The sequence below is a fragment of the Dendrobates tinctorius genome, unplaced genomic scaffold (assembly GCF_039654945.1).
Source record: "Dendrobates tinctorius isolate UK_male_01 unplaced genomic scaffold, ASM3965494v1 ptg000250l, whole genome shotgun sequence".
Classification (NCBI taxonomy): Eukaryota; Metazoa; Chordata; class Amphibia; order Anura; family Dendrobatidae; genus Dendrobates; species Dendrobates tinctorius.
The window spans coordinates 45,482,523-45,504,633 of NW_027361917.1; the positions used below are offsets into that span (position 1 = coordinate 45,482,523).

Here is a 22,111-nt window from a genome sequence, read left to right on the forward strand (position 1 = left end):
GGTCCCAGGACAGTCACCATCAAAAGTAACCTGGGGAATAGGGCGAGCTAGGGCGTCCCCTAGCGTTAGGGATAGGGGAGGAGCCCCTGGTCACACGACAACAGAGTTGTGACACCCGCAGTGCACAAAGCGTCATTTTAGACTGGACAACTACAGATAATATTCAGACAGCTTTAAATTTGTCACGGTTTCATTGCAGCCATTTGTTAAATTCAAAAGAGTTCATTTTTTTCTCATTAATGTACACTCCGCACCCCGTCTTGACTAAAAAAAAAAAAAACAAATGTAGAAATTTTTGCAATTTTATTAGAAAAATTGAAATATATGGTCGTAAGTATTCAGACCCTTTGCTCAGCACTGAGTAGAAGCACCCTTTTGAGCTAGTACAGCCATGGGTCTTCTTGGGAATGATGCAACAAGTTTTTCACACCTAGATTTGGGGATCCTCTGCCATTCTTCCTTGCAGATCCTCCCCAGTTCCGTCAAGTTGGATTGTGAACGTGGTGGAGAGCCATTTTCAGGTCTCTCCAGAGATGCTCAATTGGATTTAGGTCAGGGCTCTCTGGCTTGGCCAATCAAGAATGGTCACAGAGTTGTTCTGAAGCCACTCCTTTGTTATTTTAGCGGTGTACTTAGGGTTATTGTCTTGTTAGAAGGTGAACCTTCGGCCAAGTTTGAGGTTTTCATCCAGGATATCTCTGTACTTAACCACATTCATGTTTGCTTCAATTGCAACCAGTCGTCCTGTCCCTGCAGCTGAATAACACCCCTATAGCATGATGCTGCCTCCACGTTTCACTGTTGGGATTGTATTGGGCAGGTGATGAGCAGTGCCTGGTTTTCTCCACACATACAGCTTAGAATTATCACCAAAAAGTTCTATTTTTGTCTCATCAGACCAGAGAATCTTATTTCTCAATCTGGGAGTCCTTCATTTGTTTTTAGCAAACTATGTGGGCTTTCATATGTCTTGCACTGAGGAGAGGTTTCAGTGGGGCCACTCTGCCATAAAGGCTCAAATGGTGGAGGGCTGCAGTGATAGTTGACTGTGTAACTTATTCCCATCTCCCTACTTCATCTGTGGAGCTCAACCACAGTTATCTTGGGGTTCTTTTTTTTACCTCTCTCACCAAAGCTATTCTCCCACGATTGCTCAGTGTGGCTGGACGGCCAGGTCTAGGAAGACTTCTGGTGGTCCCAAGCTTCTTCCATTTAAGGATTATGGAGGCCACTGTGCTTTTAGGAACCTTGAGTACTGCAGAAATTCTTTTGTAACCTTGGCCAAATCTGTGCCTTGCCACAATTCTGTCTCTGAGCTCCTTAGCCAGTTCCTTTGACCTCATGATTCTCATGTGGTCTGACATGCACTGTGAGTTGTGAGGTCTTATATAGACAGGTGTGTGCCTTTCCAAATCAAGACCTATCAGTTTAGTTAAAAACAGCTGGACTCCAATGAAGTAGAAACATCTCAAGGAGGATCACAAGGAAATGGACAGCATGTGACTTAAATATGAGTGAATACTTATGACCATGTGATATTTCAGGTTTTTTTTTAATAAATTTGTAAAAATTTCTACATTTCTTTTTTTTTTTTCAGTCAAGATGGGGTGCAGAGTGTACATTAATGAGAAAAAAATGAACTTTTTCTAATTTACCAAATGGCTTCAATGAAACAGAGTGAAAAATGTAAAGGAGTTTGATAACTTTCCGTACCCATTGTAATTTCAACCAGGGCTGTGGAGTCGGTAAGCCACAGTTGCGACTCCGACTCCGACTCCTGGATTTTATCAGGCTCCGGCTCAGACTCCGACTCCTTCATAAATGGCCAATTCATAACAAATTTACTGTTGTAAAATATTAAACATCGTGCTTATTCAGTTTCTCACCATCATATATGTAATCAGACCACTTAGAGCAAAAACTACATTTATTAGAATACAATTAGAATATAGCAAATAACTTTTATAAACTTTTCTAAACTGTAAGTAAATATGCAATAAACACTTTTATGCAGTTAATAAGAAGAAATCTATAAATTTGTCCTCAGAAAAAGTATTGCCTCTGTCAGATCCTCCTTCATGGATGCCCTCAAATCTGATCTAATTATTTTGAGAGCAGAGAACAACCTCTCTACACTAACTTGTGTTGGTGGCAAAGCAGTAACCACTCGGGCAACATCTCTGACAATGTCAGGATACAGAGGAATCGCTTGTTGCACTGTTATTTTTGATGAACGGTCAAATTTCTCAATTTCTTTTAGTGCACATGAAAAATTCTGCTGAAATGTACTGGCTGTGTTCCTTGATGGAGATGACTCTTCTATGCGGGAACGCTTTGCACGGTCCTTGTGATCCAAATATTTTTCGAAATTAAATTCTTCATCAGTTGATGATGAGGGTGAAGATGTGGCAGGACGACCAAATTCTTCTTGCTCCTCCTGACTGTTCTGCAACCCTTTCATCCTTACTGCTATTTCAAACAGAGCTTCTTTTCCTTTACTTAGCTGTTGATCATCTAGAAGAATCCGATGCATTGGGTCTACATAAACAGCTGCCAAAAGAATGTTATTTTGTAATAGTAGCTCCTCTCTCCGTTTCATTGATGTAGCAATGCCACTTGCAATTAACCCTCCTCTTTGGGACAGGCGAAACATCAGGTTCTTCCACTCCTTTAAGAAAATACCTGGAGTTAAGTCCTCTGCTTGTAATTTTTTAGTCACTGTAAATGGGTGCTCTAGCAATTTTTCCAGCTCAGTCACCTGATTCCACTGACTTTCATTTAGCGTCAGTTGAGGGTTAGCCATGTCTAGAAGAAAGGTTTTCAGTTCAACCAAGCGCTGAATCATTAAGTAAGTACTGCCCCATCGTGTAGCTTGATCAATAATTGCCCCTTTTCCAGCACGTCTCTTCAAAATTGAGTCAACTTTAGGGGTTCTGGCAACAGTAGCCAATTTTCTCACCTTGCCAATCAGTGCAGCAGCATGTCCTTCTTGCAGACTGTCTCTTATAGCCAGCTGTAGCGTATGCACAACACAGCGCATGTGATGAATGAAAGAACATATTGACACAGTTTCAACAAGATCATCTAAACTATCATGTTGCTGTTCATCTGAAGCAACTTCAGTTTGCTCCTCAGTTACAATACTGTGTTCCTCTATTTCAAACATTTCTGTGTCTGTGGACCCAGAATGTTCTTCTAGCTGCTGGTCACCATCATTACTCATTCATTAGCTTAATAGTACTTATCATATTTGAAGCATTGTCAGTTACGACAAAGAACTTGCTCTTTTTTAAGTTCATAGTCTTGCAGCACCTTTTCCACCAAGACCTGGAGAAACTCACTGGTGTGATGAGCTTTGGTGTCTTTTACTGCCAATGTCTTGGTAACTATTTCATTTTTGTCACAAACAAATCGGACATTGATGGCAAAATAGTTCACTCTGTGACGTGTGCAGGCATCCATTTTAAGAAACAGAAAGCGTCCCTTGAGAGTTTTTTTTAAGTTCTTCCTTTTGTTTAAAAGCTTCTTCGATTACTAATTTTCTAATACTCTCTCTCCAGAGAAACACCAAGCTTGCGGGCCATTTCCCCATTCAGACACAAAAGCTGGTCGTGAAAATAATGAAATAGGCACACTATCCTTTACAACAAGCTCTATGATCTGTTTTTAAATGTATCTACTGTCATTGTCACAGTAACTTTGTCACTGACAAAATATCTTGCAACTGATGGCTGCAAAGTTCTCTGCTCCTTTGTTTGGCTGGAAGAGCTGGGCACTGGTTCATTGGTTTGGATGCAGTCTTTCTCATCCACTGCTTTCAGTACTTCTGGATGAAAGCGCTGTAAATGTCTCTTTACATTAGAAGCTCTGGTAGGAGCATTTTTATCTTTGCCTGAATATGCACTCATCTTGGCTTCACAGCATTTGTTTTCGTCTGGATCATTTGTCATACACTGACAGACATAATGTTTTCTATCTTGAGTGATGGTGAAATGTTCAAATACAGCGGATTTAATGTGATGCTTCTTTGACATTCTCAGGTTTTTAATTCTGCATTCACAATCCAAATGACAATTCTTTTTCCTAAAAACAATTGTACAAAATTATTGCCAGGTCGTACAACTGATATAGTGGTCAGTAATACTGTTATTATTCCTCATGTACTCACAGTTAACTGATGCAAAGTTTGTTGAAAGGATAATACTTCTTGCAGTCTTCCTCTTCTGAGTAGCGGCAGCTGTGAGATGCTTGGAAGACGCACACCTAGTATGATCTAGTCTAGAGGAGGAGCTTTACTACTAAGAATTTGCAACACATTTTCACTTTCAGTTTCATACATTGTAAGTAGGGGGGTTGGGGCAGCATGAGGTTAACCAAGTAAAAGATTAGATAAGGGCAGTGGAGAACAGTGACACACAAGTAAGAAATGTCTCTCTCTCCAGCAGAACTGCTTATCACTGTTGTTCATAGTTTGATAGAACATATATATTTGAGTAACATTTATAAAATTCATATGAAAGTTCAATTATGAAATATTAATACATTTTTTTTTTAAAGCTGGAGTCGGAGTCGGTACATTTCTACCGACTCCAACCAAAACTAACTCCGACTCCACAGCCCTGATTTCAACAAGGATGACATAATACAGCTGCCTGGAGATTACACTGTTACTTGTGATGGTGATGTGATGCTGTGTATACTGCCACATGCAGCAGGGGGGATTCATAAGTCTGCAGTCACACGGAGTGACTGCAGACTTATCGATTTGGACGTGCAAACCCTTTAACTTTGTTCAGTGGATCAGTATAGTTTTATTACTTTAAAAAAATTAAAAAAAAATGTGTCCCCATATTCTGAGACCCATAATTGCTCTTTTTTCAGACAATGGATTAGTGTAAAAACAAGTTGTAAATTTTATGGGTAACATTGAGGTATTTTTTCCCATTTATGGAAAGCTAGGAGATTAAAGAACAGCAATTCTGGCCTTTTACCACTGCAAGAGGGATAGCTACTGTAATAATTTACTAGAATGTTTATTTTTTTCTTAGATTTTTTAATTTAATAAATGGAATAAAGAGGATGAATTAAACTTATGTAAAAATGTCAAGAATAGCAGTAAAGAAATCTATTAATATATTGTAATACATGCATATTCTCAAACTTTTTTCAACTATTCTTTATTTTCTTACAGTCCCCCTTACAGCATGTGTCAAACTCTTATCCGTGGGCCAAATATGGCCCACAGGGTGATTATATTTGGCCCTCTGTGTATTTGAGTTTGAAATGCCTGCCCTGGAGGCTTTGAGCATGAACGACTACAGGTAAAATATACTGCAATACTTTTGTATTGCAGTATACTGTAACTTTTGTGGTCACCTATGAAACCCTGTATGACAATGTCATAAGATTACAAATTATGGCAGACATATCATAAGGCCCTAGGGCAGCTACAGTTGTGGCCAAAAGTATTGACACCCCGGCAATTCTGTCAGATAATACTCAGTTTCTTCCTCAAAATGATTGCAAAACACAAATTCTTTGGTATTATCTTCATTTAATTTGTCTTAAATGAAAAAAACACAAGAGAATGAAGCAAAAAGCAAAACATTGATCATTTCACACAAAACTCCAAAAATGGGCCAGACAAAAGTATTGGCACACTCAGCCTAATACTTGGTTGCACAACCTTTAGCCACAATAACTGCGACCAACCGCTTCCGGTAACCATCAATGAGTTTCTTACAATGCTCTGCTGGAATTTTAGACCATTCTTCTTTGGCAAACTGATCCAGGTCCCTGATATTTGAAGGGTGCCTTCTCCAAACTGCCATTTTTAGATCTCTCCACAGGTGTTCTATGGGATTCAGGTCTGGACTCATTGCTGTCCACCTTAAAAGTCTCCAGTGCTATCTCTCAAACCATTTTCTAGTGCTTTTTGAAGTGTGTTTTGGGTCATTGTCCTACTGGAGGACCCATGACCTCTGAGGGAGACCCAGCGTTCTCACACTGGGCCCTACATTATGCTGCAAAATTTGTTGGTAGTCTTCAGACTTCATAATGCCATGCACACGGTCAAGCAGTCCAGTGCCAGAGGCAGCAAAGCAACCCCAAAACATCAGGGAACCTCCGCCATGTTTGACTGTAGGGACCGTGTTCTTTTCTTTGAATGACTCTTTTTTTCTCCTGTAAACTATGTTGATGCCTTTGCCCAAAAAGCTCTACTTTTCTCTCATCTGACCAGAGAACGTTCTTCCAAAACGTTTTAGGCTTTTTCAGGTAAGTTTTGGCAAACTCCAGCCTGGCTTTTTTATGTCTTGGGGTAAGAAGTGGGGTCTTCCTGGGTCTCCCTACCATACAGTCCCTTTTCATTCAGACGCCGACGGATAGTACGGGTTGACACAGTTGTACCCTCGGACTGCAGGGCAGCTTGAACTTGTTTGGATGTTAGTCGAGGTTCTTTATCCAACATCCGCACAATCTTGCGTTGAAATCTCTTGTCAATTTTTCTTTTCCGTCGACATCTAGGGAGGTTAGCCACAGTGCCATGGGCTTTAAGCTTCTTGATGACACTGCGCACGGTAGACACAGGAACATTCAGGTCTTTGGAAATGGACTTGTAGCCTTGAGATTGCTAATGCTTCCTCACAATTTGGTTTCTCAAGTCCTCAGACAGTTCTTTGGTCTTCTTTCTTTTCTCCATGCTCAATGTGGTACACACAAGGACACAGGACAGAGGTTGAGTCAACTTTAATCCATGTCAACTGGCTGCAAGTGTGATTTAGTTATTGCCAACACCTGTTAGGTGCCACAGGTAAGATACAGGTGCTGTTAATTACACAAATTAGAGAAGCATCACATGATTTTTCGAACAGTGCCAATACTTTTGTCCACCCTCTTTTTTATGTTTGGTGTGGAATTATATCCAGTTTGGCTTTAGGACAATTCTTTTTGTGTTTTTTCATTGAAGACAAATTAAATGAAGGTAATAATACCAAAGAATGTGTTGGCAGTCATTTTCAGGAAGAAACTGAGTATTATCTGACAGAATTGCAGGGGTGTCAATACTTTTGGCCACAACTGTATGACCACCCATCAGCATCCCAAGATTGCACAATAGGGGGGCACAATCACAATTGTCACCTCTATATGCAAGGAGCTGAGCACACAATCCATACACTTTGAGCCATATGATTTATTTATATGATTGCAAAGAAGTTAAGAACCTAAATCTTATATATCAATTACAGAAGAGTGCAATTTAGAACCATGTGACAGATCAGTACGAGATCTTATGGGTACTGCAATTGTACCCATGAGATCAAGAGGAGGAAAAAGGCTGAATACACAGCCTCATTTTCTTAGGCTTCACACCACTGATGCCACAACTAATAGAAACTTCAGCATCTTCAAGCCTTGGGGCTTCTCCTTCCATCAGTTATAATACAGGGGATTGGCCTAATAGTTAAGGTATCAATGCGTTAAGTTCCCTAGTGAAAACATCCATAAAGTCTTCCCATCCTCCCAAAGTAAACATAACTAATAAACCTCTTTTTACATTTTAAATTTGAATTTTTAAAATAAAGTCCATTGAATTATAAATGTTACTACAACATATTGATAAAAATTAAGCCTTTATCTACTACTAGCTGAAGAGCCCAGCGTTGCCCGGGCATAGTAACTAACTGTGGTTATATAACAAATTATAATGATTATCCTCCATCCCATAGTCCCGTGTCCATATACCCATCATACATATCCCTCCATCCCATAGTTCAAGTTCAGTGCCCATATACCCATCACACATCCTCCATTCCATAGTCCAGTGCCCATATACCCATCACACATCCTCCATCCCATAGCCCAGTGCCCATATACCCATCCTCCATTCCATAGTCCAGTGCCCATATATCCATCACACATCCTACATCCCATAATCTCATGCCCATATTCCCACAATACATATCCTCCATCCCATATTCCCATACCCATCATATATACTCCATCCCACAGTCCCGTGCCCATATACACATAAAAGGGGAGGGGTTAACAGGAAGGGGTGGAGCATTAAGCTAAAATTCAACTGTGACAGATTGACCAGAAGGGGGCGGAGCTATGGAGTGGGCGTGGCTTGATAAACACACACATACACTCTTTAATATATATACACACATACATATATATATATATATATATATATATATATATATATATATATATATATATATATATACACACACACATACTATTAATGTGTTGTCCAATAACTAAGTAAATGTTAGCAATACTCACTGCCAGACATCAAGTACAATCCATTTGGATCAACAGCTAAACTTGTTACCGCATCTAAATGCGCAACCATAGAATGAATGAGTTTTCCTGAGGAAAAAAAAAAAGTTACAATTAATGTAAGAAATTATAATACATGCGGGTTTTGAGTATTTCATCTTTGTTACGAGCATTAACAACAGTAGCTTGGAGACCTAGTTGGCTTTCTCAGACGCTATTCCCATCTGCATAAGATGCCTCCAATATGTTAAAATGTTGCATCAAAATGGCCAGCATGATGAAAAACTACAAACCCAGTTACAATGCAGTCTGCCGATGTCATAGGTTTCCGACATACAGATTTGAAATTGGTTGTGATTTACAAACAAACTAGAATTAAAAGGTGAACAAAAACTAATCTGTACAACGAAGCAATACATTGTGGGAAGGGGAAAGGAAGAAACCCTCTCATCTATGCCTCTGTTTATACGCAGAGGTTGAGAAGACCCATTTTATCACCCGCCTGCATCTGCAACGCAGGGGAATCATGACAATGTGAGCACTGTGAGCAGACAGGATTCAGAGGTCTGCAGTCACAAAGCGTGACTGCACACTTTGCGCTCAAACCTGGCCAAACCCGCTTACCACTAGAGATAATTTTCTATATTGAGGTTTTGTTTTTTCCTTCCCGACTTCCAGAAGGGCCTTTTATACATAACGATGTCCCAGCGATCCCAGCAACGATCCGATATGGATGGGATCGCTGGGACATCGTTAGGCTGATCGCTGGTGAGCTGTCACAAGACAGCCCTCCAGCGATCAGGACCAGCGAGCAAGCTGGTATCCAACGTAAACAGCGGGTTTCTAAGAGCCGTGCTGCTCTTAGAAACCTGATATTTAACGTTGGATACCAGCGTCGCTGATTGCTGGCTCCCGCTGCCACACGCAGCGATGTGTGCTGGCCAGCGGGAGACCAGCGATGCAAAAATGGCCCAGGACGATGGAGCGCGATCAGTGATACCCGGCAGGGGGGGCCGGTCGCTGCTGGATGCCACACACAGCGATATGGCTGGAGAGATCGCTGATGTGTCTCAAAATCCGCGATCTCGCCAGCGATATCGCTGTGTGTAATGGGGCCTTTAATTATTTCTACATCCCTACAGCTATATGTTTGCTTGGCTTGTATTTTTAGGATTGAGTTTCAGGTTTGAATTGGGGAATTCATTTTACCAAATTCAACATACTGAAAAGTGTGAAGAAAAATGGTGATTGAAGTGATAAAAATGCAATTCTGACAATTTTTTTTATTTTCTGATGTGGGAAGCATGAACTAGAAACTTGATTTTAAAGATCAAACCAAAAAAATTAAAAGCTCTGTCGTGCGAGCACGCAGTGGTGCTGCAAGAGCAAGTGCAGAAATTTCTCATCTGTGCTGCTTGTTACACTGTCTAGTGTATCAGTGTAGCAAACAGCTGCAACAAAACCGAGCGTGCTGCACTTGCCCCTGCGGTACCACTCGCACACTCTGGCTAGCTTTTCAGGCAGCATCAACTCTGATCAGGTGTGCAGTGTCAATCTACATAGGGGGACTCCAATAAGCATGGTTACTGAGGGGTGAACCGACGCAATGAGCCTAAGGTGCACTGAACACTATCATTTGCATATCAGACAAAGTGCCTTTTATACACAAACGCAACGTTTATTACAACAAATGGTACGATTCACTAATTGACCATGCTTTTCCTTTAAATAGTATCTTTGAGGTTATAGACTCCCATGGAAAGATTGTGGTGGGGGGAGGGCAATAAAGATTTTGTGCGTTAATGCTTTCACAACTTTTTTGGTCCCTGTAGGAGACTGGAACTTGTGATCATTTGCTCTATATACTGCATTCTCCTATGGTGACTAGCCTGTGGTTAGGATACACAGGAATACCAAGAGTGGCAACGGGGGCCTTCAGCAGGCCTCTGGCCACGAAGACAACCCATCAGCGGCACGTGTGAAGAGGAAAACCCAAATAGACACCCGGGCAGAAATGGGCAGCTTAAATGCTGCTGTCCGAGATTACAAATAACAGAAGACCGGCACATCAAGGACTAGTCTGAACAGGTGCATACCAAATACCAACTAATATATCAAAATACGAAATGGTTGCGCTCAATTGTGTTAAATCATGTCAATGTGAAATATATAAAGTGTGAATAGCAAAATAGCTTTTGAAGTTTAGGAAAAAATACACGAGACGCTTAGCACAAAATTTGGCCAAATAATGTGAGCTCATCCACCATCGTCAAGGTAATCTCATGGATCGGATGGGTCCCTGACCCAACTGCCCAGTGTGAACACTTACCTCTGGCTAATCTCTTGGTAAAGCCTACATTTATGGGTTGGTAGGCTTTACCAAGAGATTAGCCGTAGGTAAGTGTTCACACTGGACAGGGAGATCAGGGACCCATCCGATTCATGAAATTACCTTGACGATGGTGGATGAGCTCAAATTATTTGGCCAAATTTTGTGCTAATCATCTCATGTGTATTTTTCCTAAACATCAAAGGCCATTTTGCTATTCACACTTCAAATATTTCACATTGACATGCTTTAACATGACTGAGTGCTGTCCGAGATTAAGCAGCACATTGGATGTACTATTACATCCTATGTCAGGAAGGGGTTAAAGACATTCTGACTGCGGCTGTTCACAGGGATTCCTAAGAACTTCCTAGAGCTGCAAAAAATACAAAAATTAATGGAAAAGGATTAAACATTCTTTATATAGTGTGTACCTGTAATGATTAGTAATGACCTAGTTGTATACATACTGTATTACTCTACTGTCTGCAGCAACAATGCTTTCAGTTATTTCCATCATACATAGTGCCAGCTGATTAATCATCATTCACTTTATTCACTAGGTATATCCCAATGCATCAGACATCCAACATTCCCAAGCTGGGCCGAGCAGCTCAGAACTGGGAATCATTTCATTGTGTCCCTACCTGTATTGTTGTCATAGAACTTGATGTGACGATCTTCATGAGCAGTGATGCTAATTGGAAGAGTCGGATGGCTAATTACTCGGTTTATCTGGCAGCTAGAAGCTACAGGAAACAAGTCAGGCACGTTAGTCTCTTTAGATACACAAAATTAGTATGTAGCACTGAAAATTCTAAGTATCCCCTCTAACATTTAGTCCATACAAGGTTTTGGCTGAATTTAAAAATTCACTAAAACAGCATAACGGCACAAGAAGCAAATTTCTACAAAATGTGGCGGCAATTGCATTGCAAACAATACAGCCAAAAGACAATGCCTGTAGTCCTTGTATATGGTAAAACACAAATTTCTTTATGGGCTACGCATATGTTTTAAGTGCTTCTTCTGACAGTTTTGTTTATGAGGCATTTTTTTTCTGCCTCCAATTGTCTCATTGGCTAAATCTGGAGCTTTTTTTCCCCCTCCAGAGAAAAACACCAAGAATAAGGCTATGTGCACACGTTGCGGAATCCGCTGCGGATTTTTCCGCGCGGAAACGCAGGTAAAACCGCAGGTAAAGTGACCTGCGGTTTTCTCTGCGGATTTGCCCTGCGGTTTCACACCTCTACTATGGTAAAGGTGTGAAACTGCAGCAGAATCCGCAGAAATAATTGACATGCTGCGGAAAAAAACCCGCAGCAAAACCGCGAGGAAAAAACCGCAGCGTGAGCACGGCGGTGTTGAAAACCCATAGGCTAACATGGTAAAGTACCATGTCTGCGGAACTGCTGCAGTGCCAAAACCGCAGCGGAACCGCAGCAAAAACCGCAGCGTGTGCACATACCCTAAATATGCAGCTTTTTTCCTGCACACTGAAATAAAAATATGGAAGAAATTAGCAACATGTAAACTATAGAAGTTTTTCCTCCTATGGATATCAATATTAACCAAGTCAGGGAAAATGTTAAGAAAAATAGGAACTGTGTGTTTTTCTTGCACGACTGCAACAAAAAACCCCCCACAAAAATTGTGTTCACTTTTTCATAGAAACTTTTATACAATGCACATTTTTAGAACATGGAAGCTAGAAACAGCAATTCGGACTAGAGACGTTTCCTGCTAGGTGCAGGTCCTGCTTCCTCCTTAAGGGCCTTTCACACACACAGCGAGATCGCTAGCGAGATCGCTAGCGATATCGCTAAAGCATCACCGATTTTGTGACGCAACAGCGACATCGCTAGCGATCTCGCTTTGTGTGACACGTACCTGCGAAAGCCCCCCCCCCCGGATATTGCTCATCGCGCTCAAAAGTCCTGGGCCATTTTTCCCTCGTTGGCACCGACTAGCGACACATGGACGCAGGCGGAAGTAGTCATCATCGCTGCGGTGTGACGGGTAAGACCGACCGCTGACGGATTGCTTGTCGCTGGTGAGATCTGCCTGTTTGGCAGCTCACTAGCGACCATTTAGCGATGCACCAGCGATCCTGACTGGGTCGTATCGTTGTCAGGATCGCAGATGCATCGCTAAATGTAACGGGACCCTTAAGGCCCCGCTACACATAACGATGTCCCAGCGATCCCACGAACGATCCGACATGATGGGATCGCTGGGACATCGTTAGGCTGATCGCTGGTGAGCTTTCACAAGACAGCCCCTCCAGCGATCTGGACCAGCGACGCTGGTTTCTAATGTAAACATCGGGTATCCAAGAGCCGCGACTCCTGGATACCCACTGTTTACCTTGGAAACTGGCGTACACGCTGGTTTCCAAGGTAAACGCCGCGGCTCCTGGATACCCGATGTTTACCTTAGAAACCAACGTCGCTGATCTCACGCTGCCACACGCAGCGATGCGTGCTTGGCCAGCGGGAGACCAGCGATCGAAAAACGGCCCAGGCCGATCGAGCACGATCAGCGATAACCGGCAGGGAGGCCGGTGGCTGATCCCTGGCACAAAATCAGCGATATCACTAGCGAGACCGCTGTGTGTGATGGGGCCTTTACACTCAGCAATGAAATTACATGACTGCTGTATCCAGATAAGGAGACCCTGTCAGTTCTGCCATATCTGTATACTCAATTGCTTTTTCAGCATGTGAACACAATAATCAGGAAGGCAAACAAGGTAATAAACAAAGTTTACTTTCTCGATGAGGAGTCTGGCTGTGTCTGACAGAAGGCTCTGCTCCTCCACACCTGCACAATTTGCTTATTTTATTTTTCTAAACATGGATTTGCAAATAGGAACATGATCACAGCAGGTTATTCCCCTCATCTCTTTTCTTGTTATTGTCTCCAGCGACCATTAAGATTTTGATACAGGAACACTTCATATTATTAACTTCCTTTACTTATCAAAAAAAATGGGTCTGTCTAAATCATCCACATCAATATGTATTGTAGTAGTAACTATGTGCATGAGTATCCGCAGGTGCACAAAAAGAAAAGATTTTCAATGTGCTGGTTCAATACATACCTGTTTCTATACAAGACTCTAATGTTAAAACTTTCTGCCGTGTCTCCATATTGAAAATACTTGTGTGCCCGCTATCAAAAGAAGAAACCATGTGCGCTGGGTCACTGCTTACTAGGTCCACTGAGGAAGGTATTCCTAATTCTAAAGACAATGGGGAAAAAATGGAATTACTTCTTTGTGAATATATCCTATGATATATATAAGAAGTAATTTAATAGATGCAGGACATTCGAAAACACAAGTGAAATGCCGTGAACACAATAGGCTGTCAGAAGCGTGGCTTTTTATTTATTCAGGCATAAATACATGCCGATGTGCTAGCAGACAAACGTGATCGTTACACCTCAGCCTTGAACTAACATTTTCCTGCTGACCAAATACTTAGGTCCTACCTCGTGTTCTTATATTTTTTGTACTGCAGTGTGAAAGAAGTACTTTAGTTGGAATAAGGGATCGATAGGAGTCTGACCACTGGGACGTGGCACTATTATCCTGAAAGAATGGAGCAACAGTGAGCCTTCTTGACCTCCACTCCATACTCTATGGCGCTGCTAATAGAAGTCAAGTACAACACTAAAATCAACGAGTTTGGTAATTGGTCCTAATCCTTCGTCAGGTACAAATAAATGACTTTTTATACTAAGGAGCAATAACAATGATATTACCTGATCAGCTACACATTAAGACTACAATCACATGTTCAGTATTTGCAAGCTAACACCAGGAGTGGGTGATAAATACAAAAGTGGTGACGTGTTTCTATTATACTTTTCCTCTGGTTGTTCCACTCCTGAATTTGGCTTACAAATACTGATGTGAAAGACTGACCAAATACCGAACATATGCACGTGGCCTAATACAAAATCATTGGTACAACAAAACCTCGGAAAATAATAAAGCCTAATACATTCCAAATAATATAAAGTAACTGCTAGATATAAATGTAGAGAGTGAGTGCAAGTATAGAAGATACACACAAACCTTTAACAAGTATTTTCTATACCATCATTTAAACATTCTATAACTAACGTACAGAGAGCCCGATTCATCAAGAACAGCGTTGTTCACGCCGGACTTCATGAGAAAATGGGCAGAATCAAACGCTTCCGATTCATAAAGAGCCTCTACATGAATCAGGAGCGCTGGACAAGTGGCTTAGCTAAAAAATTTCTAATGCTATTGTGTGACTTATTAAATGACGCAGTAAAACCAAATTTAAAGGGGGTATTCCCATCTCCAAGATCCTGTCCCAATATGTGGTTGGTGTAATAATAATATTCGCAAATACCTCGAATTAGAAATGTAGTATAGTAGTTGTTCTGATTCACTATGTTGCTTACTCCATGTGCAGGGCATTGGCGGTGCTAAGGAATCCATGGTTACAACCATGCATATAGTGACAGCTGTTAGTGGTCATAACCATGTAGGTCCGCACCCCCTTTGGACCGAAACGTTGCTGCGTGGGCACATAGCCAGATAGGCTAATAAACATCACTTTAACTGAAGTCTTTATGGTGTGCTGCTTTCATCCATGATGGACCATGTATTACCTAAGCTACTGCAATTCCATGCACATGGGGTAAGTGACGTAGCGCATCAGAAGAACTATACTACATTTCTAATTAGAGGTACTTGTGAATATTATTTCACCTACTACATATTGGGTTAGGAACTTGGAGATGTGAATACTCCTTAAAGTCAGTTATTAAAAGGAATCTGTCAGTAGGTTTTTGCTATGGAATCTGAGAGCAGCTTGATTCTGTAATTCCAGTGATATATCACTTAAAGGACTGCTTGGGGTATTCCTGTATTCTCTGCTGTAGACGTAGCAGTGCTCAGAATGCTGAGCTTGTGTATAACCCCGACCACACCACTGATTGGCAGCTTCTTGTGTACACGGTCAGCAAGCTACCAATCAGCTGTGGGGGGGGGGTCACAAAGATTTGCTGCTCTGTTTTGCAAACAAAACAGTCTTGCAGTGATGCATCTCATGCTGATAAAACACTGATTGTATTGAAACTACAGCACACACACACACTAATAATTGACACATTCAGCCTCTCTTCCCCTACATTATGGAGCCATCAGATTAAATAAAAGCCTGCTGACAGATTCTAAACGATGCAAATATGTTTGAACATGGGAAGAAGGGAGCGGTGTCATGGCATGCAAGCCCACTCGGAGGGCTCAGAGTGCCGCCTCTGGAACGCGTGCTATAGGTTCTCCACAACAGGCCTAGTTTATTTAAAAGCATCAGCAAGAATATTTTTGGTTACCCTTCTTAAAAAAATCATTTTCTTAAAATTTGCAATTATATAGTAACACTGTAAAAATTTACCCTGGATAAAATCTGAATCAAAAGTCTCCTTATATAGAAGTCATAAGTGTATATTTGTCAAGTGCAAAAAAAACTTAGAAAAGAATCTCAGTATAAACTACTGAAACAATATTCAGCTTTTACCTTGTGCTGAAAAAACATGTAAATAGTATACGACCAAATACAGATACACCTATCTGCTCGTTAATGAGCCAACTCCATTACCTTGGTTATCATTAAATATGCTTAATGCAGGGGCGGCTTCTAATGCATTCCATACTCTAATTGTGCCATCTGCTGAGGCGGACAGCAAACGCTGATGAACTGCGCTGTACACCAAGCCCCATATTGCGTCAGTGTGGCCTTCAAAGGCACCTCGCAGAACTGAAGGATCTGAGTAAGAGGGAGAGAAATATTAACACATATTAGTACAAACCGCAATTCTTGCATTATTATTATACAAGTGTAACAAAGTTGTGATACACAGCAAACTAGGAAAATGTTCCGAAATATCCAGGCAATGTAAGGGATAAGTAGGAAGAGTGAGTACTCATTTGTAGGTAAGAGATTTCAGTAGAGCAAAGGTCCCCAACCTTTCTGACCCATTCGGCTATGAAAGAGGGTCGCGAGCCACATTCAGCTCTTGCCCCAGTCACAGTAGCATTACCATTATAGTGACAGCCAAAGCTTTTCCAATTAAATAACAACAAGGTAGTATGCCAAGATCCAGGGTTTCCTATCTTACCTCCATTCAGATCTTCTCTTATGTGCAGGGCTACACACAAGTGTCACCATCTAGAGATCTAATCTTAATAAATGTTTGCTACACCTGGTGCTAATGCACCAAGCTGGCAGACAGCTACAAGCCACACATCACAGGCCCGTGAGCCACAGGTTGGGGACCCCTGCACTAGAGTGGCACAAACTTTGCAGCAAAGTCATGAAGGCCATTTCATACAGTCACTTGACAAGACGGATACTGCAGTAACTGGTGATGAATGTGCATGCTCATAAAAGATATTAGCTCTGAATGGCCTAGTCAGAAGTAACACTATGAATGGTTCCTTTGCAAATGGTGAAGTCCAAAAGACTACATCATTACCTATACTTAATTTCCTGTTAGAGGAATTAGAATTAGAATGTCCTGTTACTGGACATCTTTTTTAAAGACCACCAATCCCCAACTCTTGCAATTTTTGACAGGCACCTATAATGTTTTTGACTATACATTGCTTTATCCATTACGGACATTGTTTAAAGTCATATACTCTACATTACACAGAAGATTTTGGACAATGATAGAATTTTCACAATTTCACCTTCATTGTAAAATAGATCTGAAACAGCCATTAATGTGAATAAAATGTAGACTATTGGGGATAGTACTAAAGCAGAGTTTCAAACAACTTCACATATATTGCAGCATAGCCAATTAAACATAGGATTTTGTGTAAGCCTTATAAATACTTGTTTTACTTCATGTCACACTTCTGAATTGTTTGTAATGTTATTTCTTCCCAATTGATACTGTTCCTATGATGCAGTCTGCAACTCATTACAAGCTAAAGCATGCCTCCTTCTTGTAATAGTTTCTCCTTGTCAGTTTTCTTAGGCAATGTCATCTGGTAGTTCACAGGAAGACAGTCTTCCAGCATGTACTGGACCAATAGTCAGACTAGAGATCACATGACAGAGTCGCATAATAAAAAAATAAAAGGGTTCAAAATATATAGATGTAACTAACTTGGAATGTATGCAAAAATGTAAATAAAATGGAGAGCTAAATTTAGCAGTTTGGAAATTATAGCCATTTTTCACAAAGTTTTCACAGGCTCAGAGAATTTGGACAAATAATTATGGATAAAAGTGTTATCTTTATTAATTTGACATAACTTTTTGCACTCGATGACTGCATGAAGTCTGGAACAGACGGATACCACCACCTACTGAGTTTCGTGCCTTGAGATGCTTTGCAGACATTTTTGGCTCTGTGCACATGGGCACTTTTTACAGAGCTCTTGGAGCAAAATCGCTACATTTTTTAATGAGGATTTGGAGAATTCTCACTCAGATTCTGTACAAAACCGCATAAAAAAACGTTGTATTCACAAGGTCAGGAGACTGAGCCACTGAATTTTCCATTACTATAAATACATTGAGAAGCTATTGGTTATTATCCACCTAGATTGTGAAGAACTGAAATATCAGTTTTTCAAAATTTAATTTGCATGACACCATTTATTCATTTCAGAATTCATCCTGCAAACTCATATTTCTGCCATAACATCAGTAAAGGCCAGTGATGCAGCTCTATTGCCACCCACACATGCCCATGCCAGGTCTTCACCACGTTTTACAGTTGATGTAGTATGCTTTGCATCATAAATCTTTCCTTTAGATCTTCATTTGTTTTTATTTTCTAATCCATCTTTTTAAACTCTGTGGATTTACATGCATGAAGAAATCTCTTCATTCTAGACAATAGCAAGTATCAACTCCTTGAGGGTGTTCAACAACAGGCTAGATGATTTAAGGATTTTTTTTTCTTTACCAAGGAATAGAAATCCACCCATTTTAGTTGTCTTCAGTGTTTATACAGGTCTTTTGCTTGATGACGCTGTGCTGAGAACCTGTCAACAGGTTTTTGCCATCTAATCTGAGAGCAGCATAATGTAGAGAAGGAAACTCACAGATTCGAGCGATGTGATGTGTCACTTACTGGGCAACTTGATGATTTTTTTTTTCCTTTAAAAATGTAGCAAAGTGTTGGTTTGTTCAGTATTTACAGAGCTTCTTTGTCTTGGTTTTTTTTTTTTTTTTTTTTCAGCCTAATTATGGCCTTCTACAATGACAGCTCTTTGGATCTACTAAATCTGGATTTCCAATCAACAGGTTCCAATTGCTAATTCAAACTGAAATCACTACCAGCGCCAAACCATTTATTTCCTCAAATCGGTCATGACAAAGACGCAACGGGCTGCATGAGAGAGAGAGAGAGAGAGAGAGAGAGAGATTTTTTTTTTTCCAGCCGCCAGAACGAACTTTAGGGTTAAATTTCAGGCTGAGTGAAGTCTTTCGGGCATGCGCAGTGTGAAGTGCGGATACTGCCGCTCGAAAAAACGTTACATGCTCCGTTCGGGCATGTCGGCGGACGGCAAAATTTTGGCGGATCCGCAAAAAACCGGATCCAATGGATGGCCATCCATCAAGATCCGCCGGTAATGCAACTCAATGGGAAAAAAAACGGATCCGCCAAGCAAAATGGCGGATCTGTTTTTTTTTTTTGCAAAACGGCGGATCTTGACTGATGGACAAAAACTGATGTGTGAAACAGGCCTTAGGATCAATTGCACAAATGCTATTACTTAATGTACATCGAGTATGAACTTACCATAAGAATCATATGGGTCCACATTAGGATTTGGTGTGTTCCAGCTCTGAATGACACCATCTGTTCCTCCACTGTAACACTGCTCCCCGTTATTACTCATTACTACACAAAGAACTGGGCCTCTGAAAAATAATTGAATGATTGTGTGAACACTCCAAGTTAAAAAACGCCAACACTCCCAAGTTATGTTACATACGTGTACTGTTGATAAATACAAAGATTACCGTTTCATCTGTTTAGATCTGTAGCTCATTTCTATAGACGTGACTAAAGAAAGTACAGTATTAAAGTTTTACCATCAGCTGCTGAGTAGGTAAGTCAAAAGCAACAGCTATTATGGCTTCCACTCTGCAAAAATAGCCAATGTAACAAAAAGGAAAATGCTAATCTCCCTAAGTAACCATCTTTATTATAACTGACTAATACTCTAAAGCCCCCATTACACATTGGACTAACGTTGGCCGAATGCACAAATACCAACAGGTTCAGGCAATAATCTAATGTGTATGGTGGTACTAGCTGACTGATGGTTGGGAGAGAAGTCGATCACACAGGTTTGAATGTATACCAATCAATCGCATTATTCTCCTGGAGAAAAGTCGCCAGTTGTGTCAGATGACGGCTTTTTCACACAGAACACATGAGCCCTTGGCAGAACAAGTACTCCTGCGTATGGCGGAGTCAGCCATATAACCACAGGTAGGACCATCATTCAGCCAACAACCATCTAATGTATATGACCAGATCTAATAAACCCTCCATCATGAAAGAATTTGTGCTGTTTCCTAACCATCAATGGCGGTTACTGAGGAAACAGATCTCCAGTACGCAGGTCTTCATGGTTAATACTGACATTACCTGAACAAGCTGGAAACAGAATCATTGGTAAAGTTAGCAAACATTGTCAGAAAGTCCCTTAAAACTTGTAATGCCAATTAAATACCCCAGAAAATATACAGGTTTGACTAGCGGGGTGGAGAAGTAAAATAAATATTTTTATTTTGCCATTATGAAAATCAGTGAAAGTTAATTTTTTTTATTTTTTAAATTCGTTTATTGAACAAAAAGGAGAACATATATATTGGCTTATGATAATAAAATACATGCACAGCCCTTACAAATATACAGAAAACAGCCGGTTATACATTGTGAAGCATGTATGTTGACTTTCACAGGCTTTTATCATATTGTTCATGCAGATAATAAAGAACATTAGCCTTTCAAGTATACAGGAAACTGCCAACCGGTTATACATTGTGAAGCATGTATATCAGTTGACTTTCACCAGCTGTTATCATATTATTCATTCAGATAATAAAGAACATTCCTACACTACAACTACTTTAACTGGTGCCTACTACTGTGCAGCCTAATATCTTATATCATGTTATCTCACATATGATGTCTCAATTTTGCAAAGTAAGGTGAGAGGAATTCCACCTCTCCCAGATCTTCTCAAACTTGCCCGGGCATCCCCTATTTTGATAAAGTGTACGTTCATATGGAACAATCGAGTTCACCAGGTCAATCCACATTCTAAGGGAGGGACATGAACCCCATCCACCGTAGTGCCAACACCTTCCGCGCCATAAATAGTGTTTCACGCAGAAAAATCCCGTCATAATGACCCCAATTCTCCTCATCCCATACCCCAAACAAGCAGACCAGTGGTACAAGAGGAACTGGGGCCCGCATCAAGAATGACAAAAGCAGGGTCACCTCTTTCCAGTAATGTAAAATAATGGGACACTGCCAGATCATATGAACAAAATCCGCATCTGGTGAATGACATCGCAGACATTCTGATGACTGAAGTCAACCCATCCTGAAAAGTCATGTCGGAGTTAAGTATTATTGATTAATTATATACAGCTGTATCATTCTATTAATAGATGGTAATACTCCAATTAGACTCCAGGATCCCCTCCCACTCCTCTCCCTGAGCATCAGGGATGAGTCTGTCCCATTTCCTTTTAATAGAGCTTATAGCAGATTCCGTTCCCACCAACAGCATGTACATGTATAAAGAGGAGATGAGACACTGGGGACCCTGCGAATTAAGGATTCCTATCAGAGGCAAAGATGAAATAGTACGGTCCACACCCCTACATCTCATGTGTGATTGAAGAGCCGACCTCAGCTGTAAATAACAGAAAAACTGAGATCTCGGAATATCATGTGCAACCTGTAATTGCTCAAAAGACACCAAGGTCCTCTGGTCATACAAGTCTTCCAAGGAGGAAACAATATGTTGCATCCAAAAAACAGTGGATGGGTGGTTCAGTAGTTCCGGGAAATAGTCATTATTCCATAGGGGCATTTCAGCTATAAAATCTTTAAACCCAATCGCTTTCTTAATCTGTCTCCATACTAATCGCGCCAGTCGGAGCAAGGGTAGTAGACGAGGGACATTAGTCCTCTCTAACTCAAGGAAACCTAATAGGAAGTCAGTTCGCGCAGAATGGAGTAGGTGGCTTTCCGAATTGGGGAGGCAACTACCCGGCATCCATTTATAGCTTTAGCTTGCCCAGCCAAATAGTATAAGAAAAAAATCTGGTAACGCCACCCCGCCTCCCTTTTTTGGTCTCTGCAGGGTGGTCAATTTAAGCTTGGGCCTAGTTTTCCCCCAGATGAAAGATATGATCTGGGAATTGAGATTTACAAAGAAGGATTTGGGTACCACTA

The 22,111-nt window shown here is 40.8% G+C and overlaps 1 protein-coding gene across 2 annotated transcripts in view; it reads right to left on the reverse strand.

The window, feature by feature from the left end:
- The window catches only part of STRN (striatin), a 171,074-nt gene that overhangs the window by 7,917 nt on the left and 141,046 nt on the right, over window positions 1-22,111 (reverse strand). For both annotated transcript variants that reach the window (XM_073557662.1, XM_073557663.1), the window contains 5 exons: window positions 19,427-19,548; window positions 16,261-16,428; window positions 13,719-13,859; window positions 11,263-11,364; window positions 8,290-8,376 (listed from right to left, as the gene is read on the reverse strand). In XM_073557662.1, the coding sequence (XP_073413763.1) occupies window positions 8,290-8,376; window positions 11,263-11,364; window positions 13,719-13,859; window positions 16,261-16,428; window positions 19,427-19,548 (620 nt within the window). The remainder of the gene's footprint in view (window positions 1-8,289; window positions 8,377-11,262; window positions 11,365-13,718; window positions 13,860-16,260; window positions 16,429-19,426; window positions 19,549-22,111) is intronic.